Here is a 22,088-nt window from a genome sequence, read left to right as displayed (position 1 = left end):
GTTGATTTTATTATGTGCCATAAACAGTGCGTTGTTTTTAAGCGTATGTTCTGTTTGTTACGTTGTAGTGATGAACTGGGCAGCACGGTCGTTTAACTTGTGAGATGATGTGTCGTAAATAGAAAACATTGTGGAGGTAATTGAATATTGTGTTTTAATATTTTATAAGAGTATAATTAATTGAACAGTCTGAGACATCATTAGGCTTTTATTCACATATAAACACAAGTTATGGTAATCAAGCTCAAGCATGTTTGTTTGAGTGTGAGAACAAGCTTGAGGTTCATTCTCGTGTGTTACGCAGCACATTTGCGCTTCTGCAAGAACCAATGAGGTTTGTTCTCGCGCATCAAGCAAGAACGGTTGAGTTTTTGTTTGTGTTCACTGATCAATGTTTATATGTGAATAAAATCCTAAATTTAATCTGTTCATCTTGTAAGCAATCGAGTCTCTTCAGAGAATTTAGACTAAACCACTCGATTCATATATGGATTAGTTTTATGATCTCTTTATGAACTTTTTGAAGTGACAAAGTGGTAGATGCGTGGACTGTCAGTGGATGAACCGAAATCTCTCACATTTCATTTAAAATATCTTTATTTGTTCTGAAGATGAACGAAAGTCTTGCAGGTTTGGAATGACATGAGGCTGAGTAAATGATAACAATGTTTTGTGTGAATTACCCTTTAACGCCTCGACTGTAGTCTTGAGTTTCTTCCAGGAACATACACGTCATGATATTCCTCATTTAAATAATTCCTGCCCAAGGCTTATGCAAAAAAAAAAAAAAAAAAGGGGGTGATGCCTGGTTGAGTTTCTTGAGTATAACTTTTTATACGTTTTGGCCGCTCATTTACATGACGACAACATTTTGGGGGCCTGAAAACACAAACATTTGAAAACAGGTTTCAAAGTGGAAGTTTTTGAAAATGATACTGTTATTGTCTCCATGTAAACTATAAATATGCAAATCTGTGAAAACAGTGACAGCATGCACATGCTTATTACGTGTTTAGTCTATGGGCATACACATTTGGTGCGAGTGCTCTGTGAAAAAATGCATGTGTGCAGAAGCGTAGTCTTTCTATACAAACTGACATTACCAACTATTGGCCTGATATGCACAATAAAGCATTTTTAGTCATTTTCACAGATCTATACCAAAAAAAAAAAAAAAACGTTTCCATTTTGAGTACATCGTCATGTAAACGTACCCTTAGTAGTAGTGTGTTGAAACTCACTGTTATGGTAAGGGGAGTGACATTTCCGAAAAACACTCGAAGTGGCTGACCAATCACAACACACCACCAATCAGAGCACATTGAGCTTTTCAGTAGGAGGGACTTCACAGAGACAGAAACTAAACAAAGCATTACTGACAGACCGGGAAGAGAGGTGCTGCAACAATATAAAATAATGTGAAAAATAAAGTGTTTTTTGAGCATTCAAGCATGACAACCTAGTCGAGCCTAAAAACAAATTGAAGACTTTGAAAAATGGCATAATAGGTCCCTATTTAAAATTCAAAGACTGTGTGACGATGGGTCGGCAGAGCGGGGATCCATTTGCAAGCTTTATTAAGAACAGTATTTACACAGGTAGACAGGGGCAAAGGCAGGAACATAAACAGGGACAGGCAATGGTCGAGGCAGGCGGCAGACAAACAGTATCAGGTCACAGGCAGAGATCAGGGCAGGCGCCAAACAAACACAGTCCAGTACACAGGCAAGGTTCAGGGCAGGCAGCAGAGAATCACAAAGAATAAACAATCCAACCGGAAACCAGGAGACAGTCCACAAGAAAACGCTCAGTAATGATCACCACAGCAAATCAAGACTTCGCCATGAGGTGGTGTGTGTGTAAGTCCTTTATAGTCCAGGTAGTGTGCTAAGCTGTATGTGGCAACTGGTGATTGGTGTGGAGTGTGCATGTGATTGGCAAGGAGGATTATGGGAAATGGAGTCCAGGAACTGACAGTGATCGTGACAGACTGACTTCACTAAAAATGTGCTTTAAATCATCATAATGAAAGTTTAATACATGCCTTACTGTACAAAAGTATTTTTATTCTTTTGTATTTAAAGGTTCTTACATTTCAGAGGAAGATAAATCGATTGAGAATCTATTATAAATGAGACTTCTAAATGACATAGCAATACATGTACTTGAAAAAATATTCAGAAAGTAAGAAATTCTGTTTGACAAAAATGGTTATTTTAAGAAATGTTCTAAAGTTGTTGGAAGTACATAGTTATGTTCAAATTAGACAAAAGGGTTGATTTGATCATTTGCATTTTAATTCCACATTGTTGCTTAAATCAAAGCTTTTTCTGCGTCTTACTGCCCATGTGAATACAGCAACAAAGCATATGACCATAGTTACTACACACAACGAAATTACAAGAACTGTGAAATTCAAGCCTGGGTTTGATATTGTGGGGAGGTTTGGATCAGGGAGCATCTTTGAAGCTTGAGCGATGTTAGAGGTTTCAGATTTCGCATTTTGTTCGTCCTCAGACTGAACTGCAAAGAAAAGTGTGGTGCCATTTTGGATTGTGAAACTGAGATCGAATGAAAGCTGTTCAACTGATCCAGCCTCCTGCGGTGAGATGGCAGCTGTGTTGACTGCATGACCATTGCCGAAGTTTTCTCGAAGCATTTGAAGGTCATAGCTCCACCTGATCTCATAGGATTTAGCTTGAAGCAAAAGAAACATGCCATGCAAGGCAATTAAATTTTCATTATTTCATCTAAATTCTCTAAATTTGACACTACTTTTATGTTGTCAGTGAAGATGTTAACAAAATTTTAAATTCTGGTGTAGTAACTGTATACTGTATACCTGTCCCTTGGTCGAGGTCCTCACCAGGAGCCGTCCAGCTGAGAAGCACAGAGTCCTCCTGGATCTCAGCACTCAGATCTGTGATTCTGTTAGGAGGGAAATTTGGTGGGGTCGTGCCTGTAAAAGCCACCTCAAAACTCTCACCGATGGCTGTCCTGGTAAAGCTTCCAACCTCAAGTGTTTCCTCGGAAACTGGAGGCTTTGGAGGGTTCAGCTCCACAACACCTGAAATTAGAGGAACCGCATGAATCTTCTTGATTCCGTCTGAAGGTTTTCTCCAAGCAGCTGTGTAGCTAAATATAGTTCCAGTTTGTGCATGAATTCATTGACTTTCTGCATGTTACGCAGACATACTTGTCTTTATGAGGGAGTAACTGAATCATTTTCTTAAGCAATTCATTCAAAACAATCATTCATTCATTCAGTCACAAGCTGCATTCCAAATATCAGGGTCCCTACACAGTGTTCACATCTCTCTATTCACTGAGCAGGATACCTGTTAAAGATCACTTCACTTGACTAAATAAGAAGTTTGGGTTGCAGTTTATTTTACAGTACATGTACTTACGTGTACTTACAGTGTATTTACGTAAGACAATACTGGTAAGGTAGCTACAGGGGTTAAAGTTAGGTTTAGGGTTAGTACCTAGTTATTACCCAGCTATTGCAATTACTGTGATAAGTACATTGTATGTACATGGGGAACATGACTGTAAAACAAAGTTTTACAGTGCTACCAGAGTTTGAGGTATGATGATCTAATAATGCTTCTAAAATAATTATAGTATAAATTACCATATGTTATTTGGTGTAATATACACATGTAGGCCATATAATACATCCATGTATAAATGTCTGTTGCAATGTTTAATAAGAAAATTATTTTATTTATTTATTTATTTATTTATTGGATATGTCTTTTGTCTAATTTGATCATAATCATGATAGCTGCATTGTGAATTTTGTGTCTTTATATCTAGACACACTTTATACCTGCGAACAGCTGCGTACAAACCAGACATTGGATTAATTAAACTCCTTTTTATTTTTATTTTATACAAACTTTAAAGTGCTGGAGTGATGCACAATAAATGGTGGGCACAATTCTGCTTTGGCTTTGTTTAGAATTATTACTGCTGGCAAAAATAGAATGTAACTGTCAATATTGTGTCTAAAACTCAAGTTACTCAATATTAACTTATTGAACTGTAAAACAATATCACACTCACAATTGTGCTGTTGGTCTGAATGCAAGTTTTTCTTTTCAGATGTGATCAAGTTTAAATGCATTTTCAACAAAAAAGAAGGGTTTACCGTTTACCACGTATCCAGGTACATATGGGGCGCCACTCTTTTTTTGAAGAGAAAATCTGGCTTGTCCATCTTGATTCTTTGCTCTTACTTTCAAGCTGATTCTCCCTTTTTCAAGCTTTGCGAAATATCTGGAATAGATGCCATCATTTTGAAAAGCATCAGCTCCTGAAAAAGATGGATCTCTGAGTTATATCATTTGGAAATTTACATTAATTATAGTAAGTTAAGTGCACACTTGGAACAAGAATTATGGATAATTTACCTGCTCCATTGTCCAGGAGTTGTAATTCTTGTGCGGACCCAGATTGGGACTCCAGGTAAGCCCGCACTTCAGTCTTTATTACAGGCTTGTAATTCTGACTGACCTCAGCAAACACTATCATGGGTTTAGTGCCGTCACTGAACTGCTGGTTCATGCGGGTTTTGACTATGATAGGGGGAACATCAGCATGCGCCGCGTGACTCGTTACTGTTATAGTCAGAGCCTGAAGTGTTGTAGTTTGGATACTGTATTTCCAGTCCCCAGGCTAGCAAAAATATGCAAGCAGAAAAATAGAGGTTTGCTGTAAGTGTAGCTGAATCATCAGTGATAACCTCTAAGATAAGTCTTAGTCTGAAGATACTGTCGAACACATTTTCATAAATTATCTAAAACTCTTGGCCCAGATGCCTTTTATTGTGTTATAATAGTTTGTTTAGTTTAGATATTTACGGACTGAACTATAAAATTAATAACAGGTTCATAAAAGTTATCATACCTCTGCAGTTCCTGGAACATTCAAGGTGACTTTTTTCAGAGATATATCATGACTAATTTCTGTCTGACTGTATATTGAGCCACTTGGTGACTGGATGGAAATGATAGGATCACTTTTTTCATAGATTATTACAAAGCTGGTTTTGTTACCAACAGTCTGATCCACTGATACTGTCCCATTGAACCAGTCTGATGTTGTTTTTCCAACACTTTCTAGCTAAAGAATGATTAAAAAAAGAAACATTAAAATACTCAATATCGATGACACTCTCAAAGTAATAATTGTATCATACAATGAGCGATCACTTGCCAAACCTGAACTGGTTCTTTTGTGTAATCTCCAGTCGATAATGTAAGTGAACCAAATACATCCATTAACTGGTTGGAGGTGAGCTGATCATTGGATGAGAAGTATTTCCCCCCTATTTTCATCATGGAACAATTTTGCATTACATACTAAACTGGCACTAATGTAATATATGATTTACTCAGGTATAGATACTTATTTATTTTTTTACTTACCAGTTTCTTTCGCCATTTTCTTCAGTGCATTAGCTACATTGGGACCTAAAGCTATTGTGTGTATAATGGCACCAGTCTTTATTGCATCGCGACTACAACTGTCAATGTCGTCTGTCGCCTTCACCATCTGTCAGAAAAATGACTTCATCTCCGGATGCATCCCCATTGTCTGTTGAAAGTACCTGGTGGTTAGAAAAAAGAGAGCATTTGCCTAGATTAAACTACATATACACTTCACATATTATAAACATAAAATTAACAATTAAAGTATCACCTGTAAGCCTAGACTGAGGCCTTTACACATGTTTGTTGATCCACTTGGTTTATTTGGCAACAATTTGACGAGTTTCTCTCGTGTGGACTCGTTGTCAATAGTAGTCAAGGGGCTCAGAGTTTTAGCAATAGTATTAAAGCTTACAATTCCAACACTGGCTTGATCCTCAATGATGATCTGCAGTAAATGTGTGGCAGCCTGCTGTAGTCGAAGGATTCTGAACTCCTAAAAAATGGAACTCATTTAAGAGCATTGATATTCAGTGTGTAAAGGCTAAAATTATGCAGGTAATCTTGTTTCAAATGAAGTTTTTTTTAATGTTTGCATACTGTTGCCATGCTTCCTGAGACATCAAGGATGAGACAAATAACCCGTTGCTTTCGCTGCACAACTTTGAAAGATGGCGCTGGTGGAGAGGACAGCAGTGGTTTCAGAGAACGAAGTGCGTTTTTATCAACAGAATCCTCAAATATCACAGTCCGTGTTGCTTTGCCACATTTTTCATTTTGCAAGTTTGGGGCTTCATAATTGTGCTCATTTTCACGACAAAATGTGCTCACCTGAAACCAAAATATTTCCAATAATTTCTTCATTCTTCAAATGGTCAAAGATAAAACTTGCATGTGTGGAAATGTAAAATCTATGCTTACAGAATCCAGGCTTGGTAGGAACATTATGGAACTGCCTGCGTTTTGATATTTGTTAGGATAAAACTTGCACCCCTTAGTCGGTAGTAGAGTTTTTGGATCAAGGTGGCACAGTCGTGATTCATCATAAAACTGACCTTCAATGTTTTTGCTACACCTAAAGATAAGCAGGAAATCAATGGTTATGATAGTTTCCAAGGAGATTTTAATAATATACTTTTTTATGAACAGTTTTATGACCTTGTAGCTTCAATACGGACATTAGAGGAGTAGAATGGTTTTGTTTCACTGTATTCCTCATACACGCCCCATCTCAGATGAGCCCATTCATGAACCAAGACCTTTCCTGCAAACAAACATCCTTGTTAATAATACAAACAGATTAGTGCATTAACCTGGATAGATGTTGAAGGATAACAAATGACATTCACCTCTTGACCCATAAGTCTTAATGAGTGTGTCGTTCCGGAGGACGTTTGGGGTGAAATGAATGTACTGAGCCTCAGCTGCACATTCACCATAATGATGAGTGTAAGGTTCATCACCATATGCTGGATTAGCATTATCAATTATTATTTTTGCCTGCATTTCACATAGAAATTGTCAGCAGCATGTTAATGAAATGAGTAAACATTAATATTTCACACGTAAGATAAAATGGCATTATTATCTGTACCTTTTCATAGGACTCTGTTCTTGCTTTGGTAAATTCCTTACTATTCCAATTGGGTGGAACTAATATCGTTGCTTCTTTGAAATAGACCTTTTTATCCAATGCTTGATGAAGACGAAACGACCCTTCAGTGACCATGTCCTGTCAGAATGAAAAATGAGAAAAACTCAAAATACAGTATTTACTAAAAAGTAATTATACTTCAATTTGTTCATTCACAAATACTGTTAATGAAACTTGATTAGGGTGAATTGAGGGTGATTGGGACACTTTTTGCAATTGAGACTTAGAAAAAGTGTCCCAATCAACCTGATTTCACCCTATATGTTTCTTTATATGATTTTCTTTAAAAACTGCAACAAAATATTATTTCACAGAAGACACTAAAAAAAATAATGCATATTTTGTTAAATAGTAGGGATGTAATGATATCAAAATCTCACAGTATGTTAATTCCTCGATATAAAGTCCACAATACGATATTTATTGCGATATTTAAAAAAAGAAAGAAAAGAAATGAAGACTTGGAAAAAAGTGCCATAAGTGTTAAACAGGGTTGGGGAGTAACGAAATACATGTAACTTACAGTGCCCTCCACAATTATTGGCACCCTTAGTAAATATTAGCAAAGGTGGCTGTGAAAATAAATCTGCATTGTTTATCCTTTTGATCTTTCCTTCAAAAAATTCACAAAATTCTAACCATTCATCGAAGTAAAACAATTGACAATGGGGGGAAAAGCTTATGAAATAAATGTTTTTCTCTAGTTCACGTTGGCCACAATTATTGGCACCCAATTATTGCAACGTCCTTTTCCCAAGATAACAGCTCTGAGTGTTCTTCTAAAATGCCTGATGAGTTTGGAGAACACCTGACAAGAGATCAGAGACCATTCCTTCATAGAGAATCTCTCCAGATCCTTCAGATTCCCAGCTCCATGTTGGTGGTGCTTCTCTTCAGTTCACTCCACTCATTTTCTTTAGGGTTCAGGTCAGGGGACTGGGATGACCATAACAGAAGCTTCATTTTGTGCTCAGTGACACATTTTTGTGTTGGTTTTGATGTTTGTTTTGGATCATTGTCCCGATGGAAGATCCAATCACGGCCCATTATTGGATTTCTAGCAGAAGCGGTCAGGTTTTGATTTTTATCTGTTGGTATTTGATAGAATCCATGATACCATGTATCTGAACAAGATGTCCAGGATCTCCAGCAGAAAAATAGGCCCACAACATTAAAGATCCAGCAGTATATTTAACCGTGGACATGGGGTACTTTTTATCCATGTGTGCACCAAACCCATCTGGTGGGGTTGCTGCCAAAAAGCTCTTTTTTAGTTTCATTTGACCATAGATGCTGGTTTCCTTTTGAAGTTTCAGTCGTGTCTGAGAGCTGAATTATGCTGGAGATTGTTTCTGGATGAGAGCAGGGAATTTTTCTTGAAACCCTCCCGAACAACTTTTGGTGATGTAGGTGCTGTTTGATAATATTTTTTAGGCTTTGAGACTCAAGACTCAACTAATCTCTGCAATTCTCCAGCTGTGATCCTTGGAGAGTCTTTGGCCACTCAAACTCTCCTCCTCACCACGCATTAGGATGATATAGACACCTGTCCTCTTCCAGGCAGATTTGTAACATCTTTAGTTGATTAGAACTTCTTAATTATTGCCCTGATGGTGGAAATGGGGATTTTCAATGCTTTAGCTATTTTCTTACAGCCACTTTCTATTTTGTGAAGCTCAACAATCTTTTGCTGCACATCAGAACTATATTCTTTGGTTTTACTCATTGTGATGAATGATTAGGGGAATTTGGCCTTTGTGTTTCCTCATGTTTATACTCCTGTGGAACAGGAAGTCATGGCTGGACAATTTCATGCTCCTAGTCACCCTGGTGTGGTAAAAAATGTAAATATGAATGGGAATATACTTCAGAGATATTTTACTCATTAAATTTCTAGGGGTGCCAATAATTGTGGCCAACATGTTTTGGAGAAAAACATTTATTTCATAATGTGATTTTCCTCCCACTTTCAATTGTTTTATTTCGATGAAAGGTTAGAATTTTGTGAATTTTTTGAATGAAAGAGCAAAAGGATAAACAATGCAGATTTATTTTCACAGCCGCCTTTGCTCATATTTACTAAGGGTGCCAATATTTGTGGAGGGCACTGTAGTTACGTATTTAAAATACAAAATTTGAGTAACTATTTCATTACAGTTACATTTTAAATGGGTGGTAATCAAATTACAGTTACTTCCAAAAAGTGTTTTAGATTATCAAAGTGATTACTTTGAATTTTAGTCATTTATTTTATTTAAACATTACTGTAAACTGTGACGGGCAATTAATGTAAACAGCAATTGGTGATTCTGACAGTCTCCAAAAGCATCCTAAGCTACATTTCTGCTCATAAGATTCATACCCCTTGCAGAACATGCAATATTTTAAGAATTTTAACAAAATAAGCCTAGCGGGATCACAAAAATTCCATGTTATTTTTATTTAGTACTATCCCAAATAAGCTTATAACAGATGTTTACCAAGATAGCATCAATGATCGAAATAACATTGAATCAATGTTAATGTGTCAACGTTAACTGCATTGAATCAATGTCACTTTTGCATCCGCAATTAATGTTGAAACCTCTGTTAATTCTCAAAAAAACTTCTGCTGAGATCTTGAGAGATTTATTGTCTTCTTTTATCTTCAGTTGATTTCAGGCTGTGTAGCTTTAAGTCAGTTGTAGTTGTGTTTCATTTTCTGAGAGTGTAAGCATGATGTTGAACCAACATCACATTGTAACCCTGATTCAATGCCATTACCATTGATTTTTTGTTGAAATTTTAACATTGATTCAACATTAATTGCGGGTGCAAAAGTGACATTGATTCAATGCAGTTAACTTTGACACATTAACATTGATTCAACGTTATTTCGATCATTGATGCTATCTGGGTAACGCCAGTTTCACACATACTCTGTTTGCAGTGCATATGCGGTGCGTATTTTTTTCCGTGCCAATATTAACGGATTAGGGCGTTCACACTGCACACGGATGCGGTCCGGCATTGTGTTCCAGGAGCGGTACGTCTGCAGCAGTACAGTGATCATTTACGCACAGTCTATTTTTGCTGTGCTGCACCGCGCTGAATTAAAACGATAGCGCACTGTTCGCATTAAAATAAAAATGCATTGGCGCGAAAAACTAATCATTTCACCATAGATGCATACAAATTAAAGTCTCTGTTACACAGTCAACACATGGCTTTTTTGCCTCGGGTAAAGCAAGGAGAATGGCACCTTACCTGGCATTTGGCATGCCTTTGCAGTATGCAGCACGCGCTATTGTGCTTTCACATATGTCGCGTTTGCAGTGCGCAACTGATCCGTGGCTGTTTATCACAAACACAACATTTACTTATTTTTATTTCAAATCCAAAAGTTGTTACTGAACGTGGCTTGTCAGCATTGCGATTATCTTTATACACTATATTTCATAGATGTCACTAACGCACTACATTTAAACGTTTTATTCAATTAATTCCTTTATATTTATATAAAGTAATACTTTTGGTATATATATATTAAAACTTAAAATAGACAAAAACAGGCGACTCTCGTCTTTTCTTTCGTTTTAAATCTTTTTACAAGAAATCCCCTCAGGTCATAAAGAACTGTTTTTCCACTTCCACGAAGTGACGAGTGCTATCCATTATGTCTCCTGACGGCGGTGCTTCTCCGCTCTCCTCCGCTGGCCTCCCTGCGTTGTCTTTGGTCGATATTAACCAACGTTTCATTTCGGCAAAAATAATATCCAAAGCTTAAAGCCTAAAGAATTACCTATACGTGCAGATGTCTGAATGTTTAATGTGGTGCTGTAAATTGACCTGCTGCAACTGATGCTGTTGCTAATGTCGTTAATCTGTCGTAATCACCTCATGAGTCATGGTCGAGGGGAAGGGAAATCAAAAGGTTGATGGCTTTTTTATTTGCATGGATTTTGTTTTTAATTTAACTAATATTTTTAGTATTTTGTTACAATTATTCATAAAATGTGCTATTTCTAATCATTAAAAACGTTTTTTTTTTTTTTTTTGGATTTCTGGAAATCATCTCGCGACCCCCCGGGGGGTGAATGCACTGTGAAGTAAAATGAACAGCTGTATTTTTATTAATTAAGGTTAACAAAGATTAACAAATACAGTAACAAATGTATTGTTCATGGTTAGTTCATGTTAGTTAATACACTGTAAAATGTAATTAGTTGAGTTTACTTAGAAAGCTCAATTAAACTGTTGGGTTTACATAAAAAAACTTAAGGAAACCGATTGCCTTAAATTTAGCAAGTTAACTCATCATTTTGAATTGATAAAACTAGCTACCACATAGTAAAGAGTACTTAGAAATCTTGAGGATTGGTAATTCAGTTTTACAAATTGAGTACTTAGTTCAGTCAACTTAAAGATTTAAGTACACTGAACTTAAAGTTAAATAGTTTTCTTAAAAATCTTGTTCACATTATGTAGAAACTGCCTTAAATTTCTCAAGCATTTTTTACTCAAAGTTGCAACAATGGACCATACATTTATTTGTATTTATTAAACTGGAGATACTGTTGAAAATAATAAAGTTTGATGTCACCATCATGGTGGAAAGTGTTTGCTTTAGTTGGGCTCTTGACCTTGACTTTTAATGTTAAATGTTTCTCTGGCTGCTGTAACAGAGTGTTTATAAAACACAGCTGTTATGGTAAAAAGCTAAAGGAAATGCTGGGATTGATCTATCAAGTCTTTCTTGATGATATTATCCCAATGTTTATACTTAATCAAAAGTGTGGTTTGTCATTTAAAACAAATAAATATTGTTTTTTTTTTTAGTTAATGAAACTTTAGCAGGAGGCGGTGCACTGTTGAGATGATATTTTTAAAATCATATTAGGCAAAAAGCATTTTGGACTACTTCTACATCTAGACACAGAGACATCAAGAATCATCATATAAATCTCAACAAATGGTGACATGCTTAATGCTGCAATGCATGCAGGGAGCCATGGATGAGTTTTATAATATGATGGCTCCCAGCATGCATTGCATGTCACCCAATTAAAGCAAACACTTTCAACCATGATGGTGACATCAAACTTTATTATTTTCAACAGTAAGTTTAATAAATACAAATAAATACAAATAAATGTATGGTCCATTGTTGCAACTTTGAGTAAAAAAAGCTTCCAAAGCACTTCCAAAAAGTGTTTTATCCTATTTTGATTGGTAAAGTAGACATCAGCGTTTATCTGAATAATACACTTTTGTATGCTTCTGTGATAATTTGAATATTTGTAACAGAAATAATGATACTGTGTGTTTGACAAGATTGTTTGTGAAGCTGTTTTTATCTACACCCTGATCTACACGACAACTGCTCTCTTTAGATCAACTGCAGCGCAAACGCAGATTTGAATGTTGCTTTTTTATTTTTGTCAAAGGTTTAATACACACGAGCGAGTCATTGTCATTGAGGAATTAGATCATGTGGGTGATGAGAAAGCAATCTTTTAAAGATTAATCGTGCAGCTCGCCTTAATTTTTGCACCTCTCTCTCTGCATTGATATCTGACGTATATGAGTAGAGCGAGGGCTTTACAGTACATTCATTGCTAATATTCATGAGAGACGTTTCTATCAAAAGGATATATGATCCTCGCACTTCGCCCACCCATCATACCAGAACCGTTTTCGGAATCGGGCTGAAAAAAAAATTACACTTTTTCCCTGGAAGACGTATTGTTTCATACAGTCATGTGACCATGATAATATTGAGACAATTTTGCTATCGCGATACTATGATATTGATAATATCGTTACATAATATCGATATTGATAATATCGTTATCCCTACACTGTAAAAAAGGCCACATTTCTACAATACCATGCTGTTTTCCATTAACAGTAATATACCTTAGAAAACAATGCATTCTGGGTAATATGTGACGTTTTCGAGAAAGTAGCCTACAGGAATATACTGTGAATTAACAGCGCTCAAATTCGACACTCTGAGGCTGTGTCCAAATCACATATACCCTCATTCACTATTCCCTACATTAGTTCACTAATATGGTCCACTTGAGAGAGTGAATGAAAACACGTGTGTAAATTCAGACACTGATGAACACCTGCTGTTAAGAAGCAGAATCAATGAAGGAAAGAGAAACAACAAGAACAGAAAAAGATTAAATCAACTGAAGAAAAAAGAAGACATTAACTCTCTCAAGATCTGATTAAACTCCACAAACAGCATTACCAGCTTCACTTATTACTAACCAGACTGACTTTATTTCTGTAATTTGTCCACAGAAGTTCTTATTGAGAATTAACAGAGGTTTAGATGTTGTTTTGTTTCGTTTGATGTTACCATGATGGAGGTCAGCGTTTGCTTTAGTTGTGCTCTTGACCCTTGACTTTTTTAACATTAGTTTTTCTTTGGCTGCTGCAAATGTGTTTGTGTAACTTATTTATGGCAAAGAAGAAAACGTCAATAGGTGATGTTTGCCAATTGTTATTGCTTGCAGTTAATGATGAGTTTAAAAATTCTTAACTGATTGCTCAGCACTGCTTCATCCTTTGCTGTAGCATCACAGTGTAATACAAAAGTAAATTTATTAAAACAACAACAAAAAAAACCTTTCTGATAATGGATTAGATACCGCATAAGTTCAGTGAATCAAGGGTTACATAATGATCATATCATAATGAAAACATAACCAAGAACCCGCTATTATATTTTCTCTTAGTTTCTTCATGCCATAATAAATATGTCTTAAAAAAACACATTTACTGCAACTAAAGAGAAACTAACGTTATAAGTCAAGTGTCAAGAGCACAACTAAAGCGAGCACTGACTCTATCATGGTAACGTCAAACGAAACAATAAAACAACACCTGTTAGTTCTCAATAAGAACTTCTGTAGATTTCTGACAGAAATAAAGTCAATCTGGTTAGTAATAAGTGAAGCTGGTAATATTATTTTTGTTGTTTAACCCTCCTCTGCTGAGATATTGAGCAATTTAATGTCTTCTTTTATCTTCAGTTGATTTCATCTAATGCTGTGGCTAGAAGTCAGTTGTAGTTCTTGTGTTTCTGATCTGTTCTTGTTTCTTTTCCTTCAGTGATTCTGCTTGTTAACAGCAGGTGTTTGTCAATCATTCTCAATCATCACTTAATTAATCACTGAATTATCTCATTAACTTCAACACTGCTTCAGTGTTACTCTAACACTCTGTAGTGTGGACAACTCTGTTGCCAGTAGTTTTCTGTAAAATCATGAAAAAACAGCAATGTACTGTAAAACGTAACAGTCAAATTTATTAAATGAAACAATTTAATTTCACTGAAGTATTAGTGAAAGTTAACCCCTTAACTGTCACAATCCCGCTGGCGGGACGCCTTCCAGCCAGGACACCCATGTAGGTCCCACATGGTTTAGCCCAGATGAAATGAACACTGTTCAGAGTGCACACTACAGGCTGTTAAATGTAACACTAAATCAGTGTTGGAGTTAATGAGATAATAAAGCAATTAATTAAGTAATGATTGAGCATTATTGAAGATAGCTGCTATTAACAAGCAGAATCAACGAAGGAAAGAGAAACAACAAGAACAGAAAAAAATCGAAACACTAGAACTACAACTGACTTAGATAAAAGAAGACATTAAATCTCTCAAGATCTCAGCAGAGGAGGATTAAACAACTCCATATACAGAAGCTCTTATTGAGAATTAAGAGAGAGTTTTTTGTTGTTGATTTTTTTATTGAATTTTTTTTATGTTACCATCATGGTGATCAGTGTTTACTTTAGCTGGGTAGTTTGACTTGTCTTTGCAATGTTAGAGTTTCTCTGGCTGTTGTAACTGAGTTTGTTATAACAAGAAAAACATGCTGTGGCTGCTTCATGATAAGAATTACTGTGCATGTTATTGTGTAGTGGCTTAATTCACCGATCTAATGGTTAAGTTTAATATGAGCAATATCTTACTTATTTTGATTCTAGTAAAGAGCCAATACAGTTTTAATCAGAAAATCTCAGTGAGTTTTAAAACCGATTATACACTAAACACTTCAAACTACCATGAGATTTACTCACACATATACATCTAGAATCAGCCAATGAATCTCAACAATGGTGACATGCTTAATGCCGCAATGCATTCTGGGAGCCATGGATGAGTTTTGCATGATGCACCCAGAATGCATTGTGGCATGAAGCATGTCACCATTGTTGAGATTTATATGCTGATTCTAGATGTCTGTGTGTGAGAAAGTTTTGCAGGAGTTTTAAAGTGTTTAGTGTACAATATGTTTTAAAACTCATTCAGCTTTTCTGATTAAAAACATTTTGCATTTCCAGAAGAGATCCAACACAAACTCAACAACGTTTTGCTCATATAAAGCTCAGTCATTAGAACAGTGAATAAAGCCACTACATGATATTTAGATTTTTATAGCTCTTTCTCATCATAACCAACAACCAGAGAAAAGCTAGCACTAAATAAGCCAAGAGTAAAACTGCCTAACTAAAGCAAACACAGACCTCGATGATGGTGACATCAAACAAAACATTTTCAACAAATCATCAACATCTAAACCTCTGGTAATTCTCAATAACAACTTTTGTAGATGTATGTCAGAAATAAATTCAATCTGGTTAGTAATAAATGAAGCTGGTAATGCTGTTTGTGGAGTTGTTTGATCAGATCTTGAGAGATTTAATGTCTTTTATCTTCAGTTGATTTCATCTAATTCTGTGGCTGAAGTCGTAGTTCTTGTTGTTTCCTCTGTCCTTCAGTGATTCTGCTCGTTATCACCTAATTATCTCATTAACTCCAGCATGTATCAGTGTTACATTTAACAGCCTGTAGTGTTCACACTGAGTAGTGTTTAATCTGGGCTAAACAATGTTTTTGCACTAGATGTTGGTGTTTAATGTTTTATTGGGATTTAAAGGGTTTCTGTTGTCTGAGTTTTGTGTGTCACCATTGTGCTGAAGAGTAGAGCCTGTGCTTCAGTCAGTGATGATCCAGAAACACTGATGTTCTGCTGCATGTTGCTTTATTTAAAGACAGTAACTGTGTGGTTGCTGATGCAGTGACAATCTCTTAACTAATTGTGCATGTGCTGTTATTAGTTAGCAGTTGTCTGCAAGAGGTTTAAGCTGACTTGATGTTTCTAGTTTTAATGAATTTGGTTATTTCTTTTTTTAGTGGACTCAAATGAAATAAGTTCAAGTGAATAATATGCTCATATAGTTATAAATATAAGTTTATGAATTTAAATGGCAGTCAGACAATTTAAGGCAGTCGATTTCTGCAGATGAAATTAGTTGACGAGTTTTAATCGAATGCATGGTATTTTTACAGCAACATACTGCAATGTACATTACGGTAAAGAACTGTAAAATTAACAGTAAAGTAAAGTAAACTTTTTTGCCAGTAATTACTTGTAAATTCACAGGACAATTTGTTACAGTGTAAATAGACAAAAAAGTATATATTTACCTTGATTTTATCAATGAGCGTGTTATCCTGTGGTACTCTTGAACTGATTGCAATGGTAATGTCAACATAACCATTTCCATCTAGTTTGATTCCAGTGGAGGTGGATGAAAGCAACATCCATAATAAGACAAACACTGTTCTTGAGTCCATAGCTGTAGAGATCTGAAAAACAGCAACTCCTGAAACCCCTTTTTAAACAGTTACAAATGATCTTGAGGGGTCTGATCAGAGAGAAGAGGGTGTGTGCTTCAATGTCATGCAGGGGTGTGACTAAATTCTGGTCCATTTAAAATGGGCATGGGCAACTTCAATAGTGATGAGGGCCAACATTTTTTCTCCTTAATAAAAGGGGGCCAGATTACTAATCCACACTCGCACCTTTTACACCGTCTTACTCAATTTACTTTTTAATAAGGGAAATCAATGTACAATTAATGTAATTTTTTAAAAGATTTTATGAACTGTTAAACTTGTGGAATTTTGCTAATACAAATGGGAAACTTTGTTTTTAGTTGACAAGCAATATTACTCCAACAAGCAACTGTAAACATCTCCAGCCTTTAGCTTTACTGTTCCATTCCGTGCCGATCTGATCCGAGCCGGCCGGTACGGATATGGTTTCGTTTTCCACTGTGGGACTGATAACGGAGCTCTTCAGTCGTTGCCTTAGTAATGCAAGAGTTTACACACAATATGCAATGTAAATAGTGACCACGTTATGTTGGATGATCAGTTATTTCTTTTAATTGTATGATTAATTTGTGTTCACGTTGCTCAAATATGTTTAGCAAGCTACGGAGAAACCGGCAGCCAGGCAACAGACAAGTGACCGATCCTGAGTGACAACGTCACATCACTACTCGCATTCTAGCAGAACGGTTCAGCACGGTTGGTAATTCCGGGCGGAGAACGGTTTGTAGGCTAATCGTGCCGTACCTGGCTCAGTTGGAAATACAACTGGAACCGTTCATTACCATTCATCCGTTCGGCCCGACGGTGGAAAGCGGATTTTGTGAGTAGTGCAGTGGTGTAATGGCAATGGGCTATATGCACGGTTACTTCCTGGTTGTCGTTAAGCCAGCTCGGGCATTTCCGGTGAACAGTTAGCTGTTCATTCTGTAGTCACTATACATCAACACAAAACCATCAATGGTTGACTTTTTAATGTTGTATTCATATTTTAATGCACTTATCACATTTACCTAATTTGCCAATAAACCAGTTTTACTGATTACAATAAAGACGAAGCTATTGGGACCGTTTAAAAACGCTGTGTCTGTAATTAGACACGCACACGCATTTTTCCCCCAGCACTTCAAATGTTATTTTTAATGTGATGACCACAAACATTATTTGTTCATCCTTCTGAGATTGTCCCCATCGTAAAACCGAATGATTCAAAATGCAGGAAATTCATCATTTGATAGAAAATACTTTTTTAAAAATAAAAAAGACAATAATTACCACTTTAACCAGCAGGTGGCGGCAAAGTAGCATTTATTTGCGCATATATCAGCCATTTCCTCTAATCGTTTTTCACTTCGTTTTTGACTAAATATTAAACATTATAAAACAACTAGGTTTAAAAATACATTTTATCAAGGTGAAGTATGAAATACTCAAAAAAATCTTAAGAAAAACAATAACTTTTCTTGTGATTCATGACAGAAAGCGAGCACCGCGCTTTCCCTTTGTAATTACAACAGTCAGTCAGTGCAGCGCTTGATCAATGATTTCAGCACACTGAAAACACACATTTTATTCAATTAATCCACCTAAAGTGCACAATAAATATTTAATTTTAGCTTTTTTTCCACATAAAAGTGTGAAAACTGATGGTCGAATTGAATTTAGCCGAGGAGAAACAATGAGGTACGTCTTTATTTATTTATTTTTTGTGGCGTCTTACGTTTGAATAACTAAATTAATGCTATGCCTGACTATTTAAGCGACTATATTCTGATTATAAACTAAGTATTACACTACTGATGCTCAACACACCAGCAAATGACATATCACCGGAAGTTTTTGAGCTGGCTTATATTAATGCGAAGTTCTAAAGAACGCTCCGTGCATATAGCCATTTTTACAATAAAATCTTTCATTACAGATTTGGTTTCCAAACAAATCAAACATATGGGTGACCCTTCAACTTGGTAAAAAGATAATCCCTTAACCATCCTGTTTGGACACAATATTGTCTGTTTTTGATCTGTTTAGCCAACGAAAATGGTTTCAAACAAAGCCGGGGCCGAACTGTTGTGCATCTCAGAGCAACAGTGCAATGTTTTGTACTTGATATGAATCTGTGTTTTTAAACAAATAATTTGAGTCAATGATTCAATTACCAATTCATAAAGACAGTCATTTGCTTCGTTTCTAAATGAATCAACCGTTTTGAACGAATCATTTGAATGAATGATTCAATGAATCACTCATTAGGACAGGATTGGGCTGCCACTTACTGGTAGTTATATACAGGCCTAAACCAGCTCGCACAAAAACAGTCAGCAAGATATCGCCTTATCCTTCTCGAAAAAATATATTATTTGTCAATATCAAATACTCCTAATTCGGGCTTGTATTTGTTTGTTTGGTTATTACCATTAGAAAAGAAGTATAGGCTAAGAAATATATGCAGGAACGTTTTAGTAATCAGTAATAGGCCTGTATATAAAATTTCATTTTATATATATATATATATATATATATATATATATATATATATATATATATATATATAAATAATATATTACTATTTATCTATTTATCGATTTATTTATTTATTTATTAAAGAGATTATATTTTGTCTGGTAAACTTTATCATTACCATATACATAAAACGTATAAAGATGTGAATTAATGTAGTGATTAAATATTATCTTTCAATAGCAAAACATATCCAAGTTGTCATCTCAGTATTGTGGTCATTCTGACACTAACAATGCGTTCTAGTGGGACTTTTATTTTGAAGAGTAGCATCGCAGGCGGGATTTGGGAAGGGAAATGGGTGTAATCGCAAATCTATTTTGCATCTAATGAATACAAGTTTTTACTAGTAAGAATATGATTGTAGAGCTCTGTAACAGGAATTGTTACTAGTAAGAATTGCATTAAAGAGCTCTCTAATTGTAATTCTTACTAGTAAAAATGCAATTGCGATGAGTAACGCTGGGAACAATTTAAGCTAAAATGGCTTGCCATACTAAAATAACAGTCGCCTTAACTCTGGGAGGTCAGCCAGAATATTTTAAATTTATGTGCAAAAGGGTTCATTTAATTTTTTCAAAATTTAATCTAATTTCTTCCCAATGTCCATTTTCAAATAATGTCGTTGGGTGACAGTTGTAGTCAGCTCGTGTAGTGTGTAACCTCCTGTTGCGGATCATTTACGTGGTGTCACGTAGTGTGAACACCACAACGACTTCAAGACTCCACAGCAAATCATGAAGTCTGAACAGCACAGCGATCTGCTGACATTTAAAGTCCCGTAGTGTAAACTTGGCTTAAGACGGCCTGCAAAAACTAAATGTGAAGAAATCAAAAGATTGAATGATGAACTGAAACAGAAAACAGAAAATACTCTAACGTGTTTAATTTCTGTAGATATACAGAAAAATATCAAAGTGCATTTAACGGGTAAAAGCGCAAAAAAAAAAAAAAAGTAGTGTGTATGAGTGTTTAAGGTCCGTGTAACACTTTGCAGTTCTTAGTTTTTTACTAAAAACGTCTGTGAACAAGTATATAAAGCTTGCAAATAGATGGATTTAAAATACTGTCTGTGGCTGATTTTTGTCTGCTCAGTGCTCATCACAACAGTATTTCCGTTCATTATAGGTCATGGAAATTCAGCTTTTTAGTCAGTGAAAGGTGAAAGTCAGGGAAAAGTCAGGGAATTTTACGCTTGGCTTAGAGTGGGAACCCTGGTTTCTCTAAACAACACTTTCAATAAATAAACCTCAATTGAAAATTAATTATTTTAAGTGAAAGGGTGCGTGATTCAGGCAATTTATATTCTGCCCACACCAATACTTTGTGTTTTAGTTGTCTGCCTTTTAGGTTTGATCCAGAAAGCAGACATTGTGCTGTTTGTCTTAACCCTTTGACGCGTACGATCACACCGGTGTGATCAGAACGTTCAGCGCCTCACGTGATCAACCGCAAAATTCAAATGTGCTTGCGCGCTTTGACTGGCGCTAAACCAGAGACGGACGCGCGCATCGCTTTCATATATCACATATATGCAGTGTTTTCAACCAAATAATGTTATTTTGGGTTTCAGACATTTAAATACACATGAGTACTAACAAAACAATATATTTAGAGTTTGTATAATACACAACGATGTCTATAGAAGCGGAAATAATAACCCTTTCCATTATAATTAGACGACACGTTTTATTCATAACAGATACACATTGTGAAAGTAACTTTAACCACTTACTTACTTTCATGTATTTCGGGAGAAGTGGATGATGAATTCACGTGTTGTAAATCCAACAGATCCGATTCTCTGTTCGCAAACTAACATGGCAGCGCCCATCGCTCATATGGCTCAACTAACGCGATCGTTATAAAGGTGTTTAAACAGCAAAACACATCCACTTGCAAATATTTGACAATCGGAATATCAGATAATTATGATTTTATGCTATAGCTAACAAATTTGAATATTTTGAATAAAAAAGGAAAAATTAAATAAAAGCAGATCATCAGTCATACAGCGCTGTGGTGCATTACTTGACAAGCAATGACGCGTCACCATGGAAACAATAAAGTGATACGTTATAAATAACGGTCGCCTTAAAAAAACTCATGCTGGGGGTGTAACAATGTGATTGTTATTTGACTCGTGTTGAAGCACGGACCCTTTTGTATGTTGCACTTAAGATGTGAATTCAGTTCAGTAAACACAGAGTCATGGACACAGCAGTGGTCTGAGTTATTTATTCACTTTAGCGAAAGAATAAAAGTGAAACAGGGGGGTCAGCCAGAATATTTTAACCTTCAATTTCCAGTTAATATTCAGTCACAAGAATTTGAGGAAACATCTGAATCCAATTGAATCCGCGGGGCAGCCCCGCGAGCCGAAAGTTCCAGGGGGATACGTCACACTATTGTAAATCTTTCCGTTGGGAGCCAATGGATGTCACACAGGAAGCAACGTGCAAACTTTGCGCAAGAGTTATGCCGGTGAAAGCTTAACCTCGGTCAGTATTCAAAGTGAAAGTAAAAACGGAGCTGTCTGTACGCTGCATTAACGGAGCATATTCTGTCAGAGACGAATTTCAACATAATATGCTGATAATTTATATGCTGTCTTAATTTATTCCATTATTTCTCTTGTGGCCCGTATATATAGTGAAACAAATGAGAAGAATAGTATTTCGTGTTGTAACAAATTAAACTTTTCTTTCTTTAAGTCTCACTGTTACCACGGGGTTCTATTAGGTTAGTATTGGTCTGTATACCTTAATGTTCTCCATTTAATAAAGCAAGACTC

At 35.9% G+C, this 22,088-nt stretch overlaps 1 protein-coding gene across 1 annotated transcript; it reads right to left on the bottom strand.

The window, feature by feature from the left end:
- Positions 1 to 809: 809 nt before the first annotated feature.
- Positions 810 to 21,318, bottom strand: LOC127495024 (calcium-activated chloride channel regulator 3A-1-like). The gene is given in 16 exon segments (XM_051861398.1): positions 810 to 2,697; positions 2,843 to 3,067; positions 4,157 to 4,321; positions 4,419 to 4,683; positions 4,915 to 5,130; positions 5,229 to 5,335; positions 5,436 to 5,553; positions 5,555 to 5,617; positions 5,710 to 5,934; positions 6,039 to 6,269; positions 6,360 to 6,513; positions 6,597 to 6,702; positions 6,788 to 6,938; positions 7,033 to 7,170; positions 16,586 to 16,747; positions 21,034 to 21,318. Coding segments are annotated over 16 exon segments (2,745 nt in total). The 5' UTR covers positions 21,040 to 21,318; the 3' UTR covers positions 810 to 2,284.
- Between the last annotated feature and the right edge of the window lie 770 nt (positions 21,319 to 22,088).

Source organism: Ctenopharyngodon idella, chromosome 15 (assembly GCF_019924925.1).
Source record: "Ctenopharyngodon idella isolate HZGC_01 chromosome 15, HZGC01, whole genome shotgun sequence".
NCBI lineage: Eukaryota > Metazoa > Chordata > Actinopteri > Cypriniformes > Xenocyprididae > Ctenopharyngodon > Ctenopharyngodon idella.
This window is presented reverse-complemented; position numbering and strand designations above follow the sequence as displayed.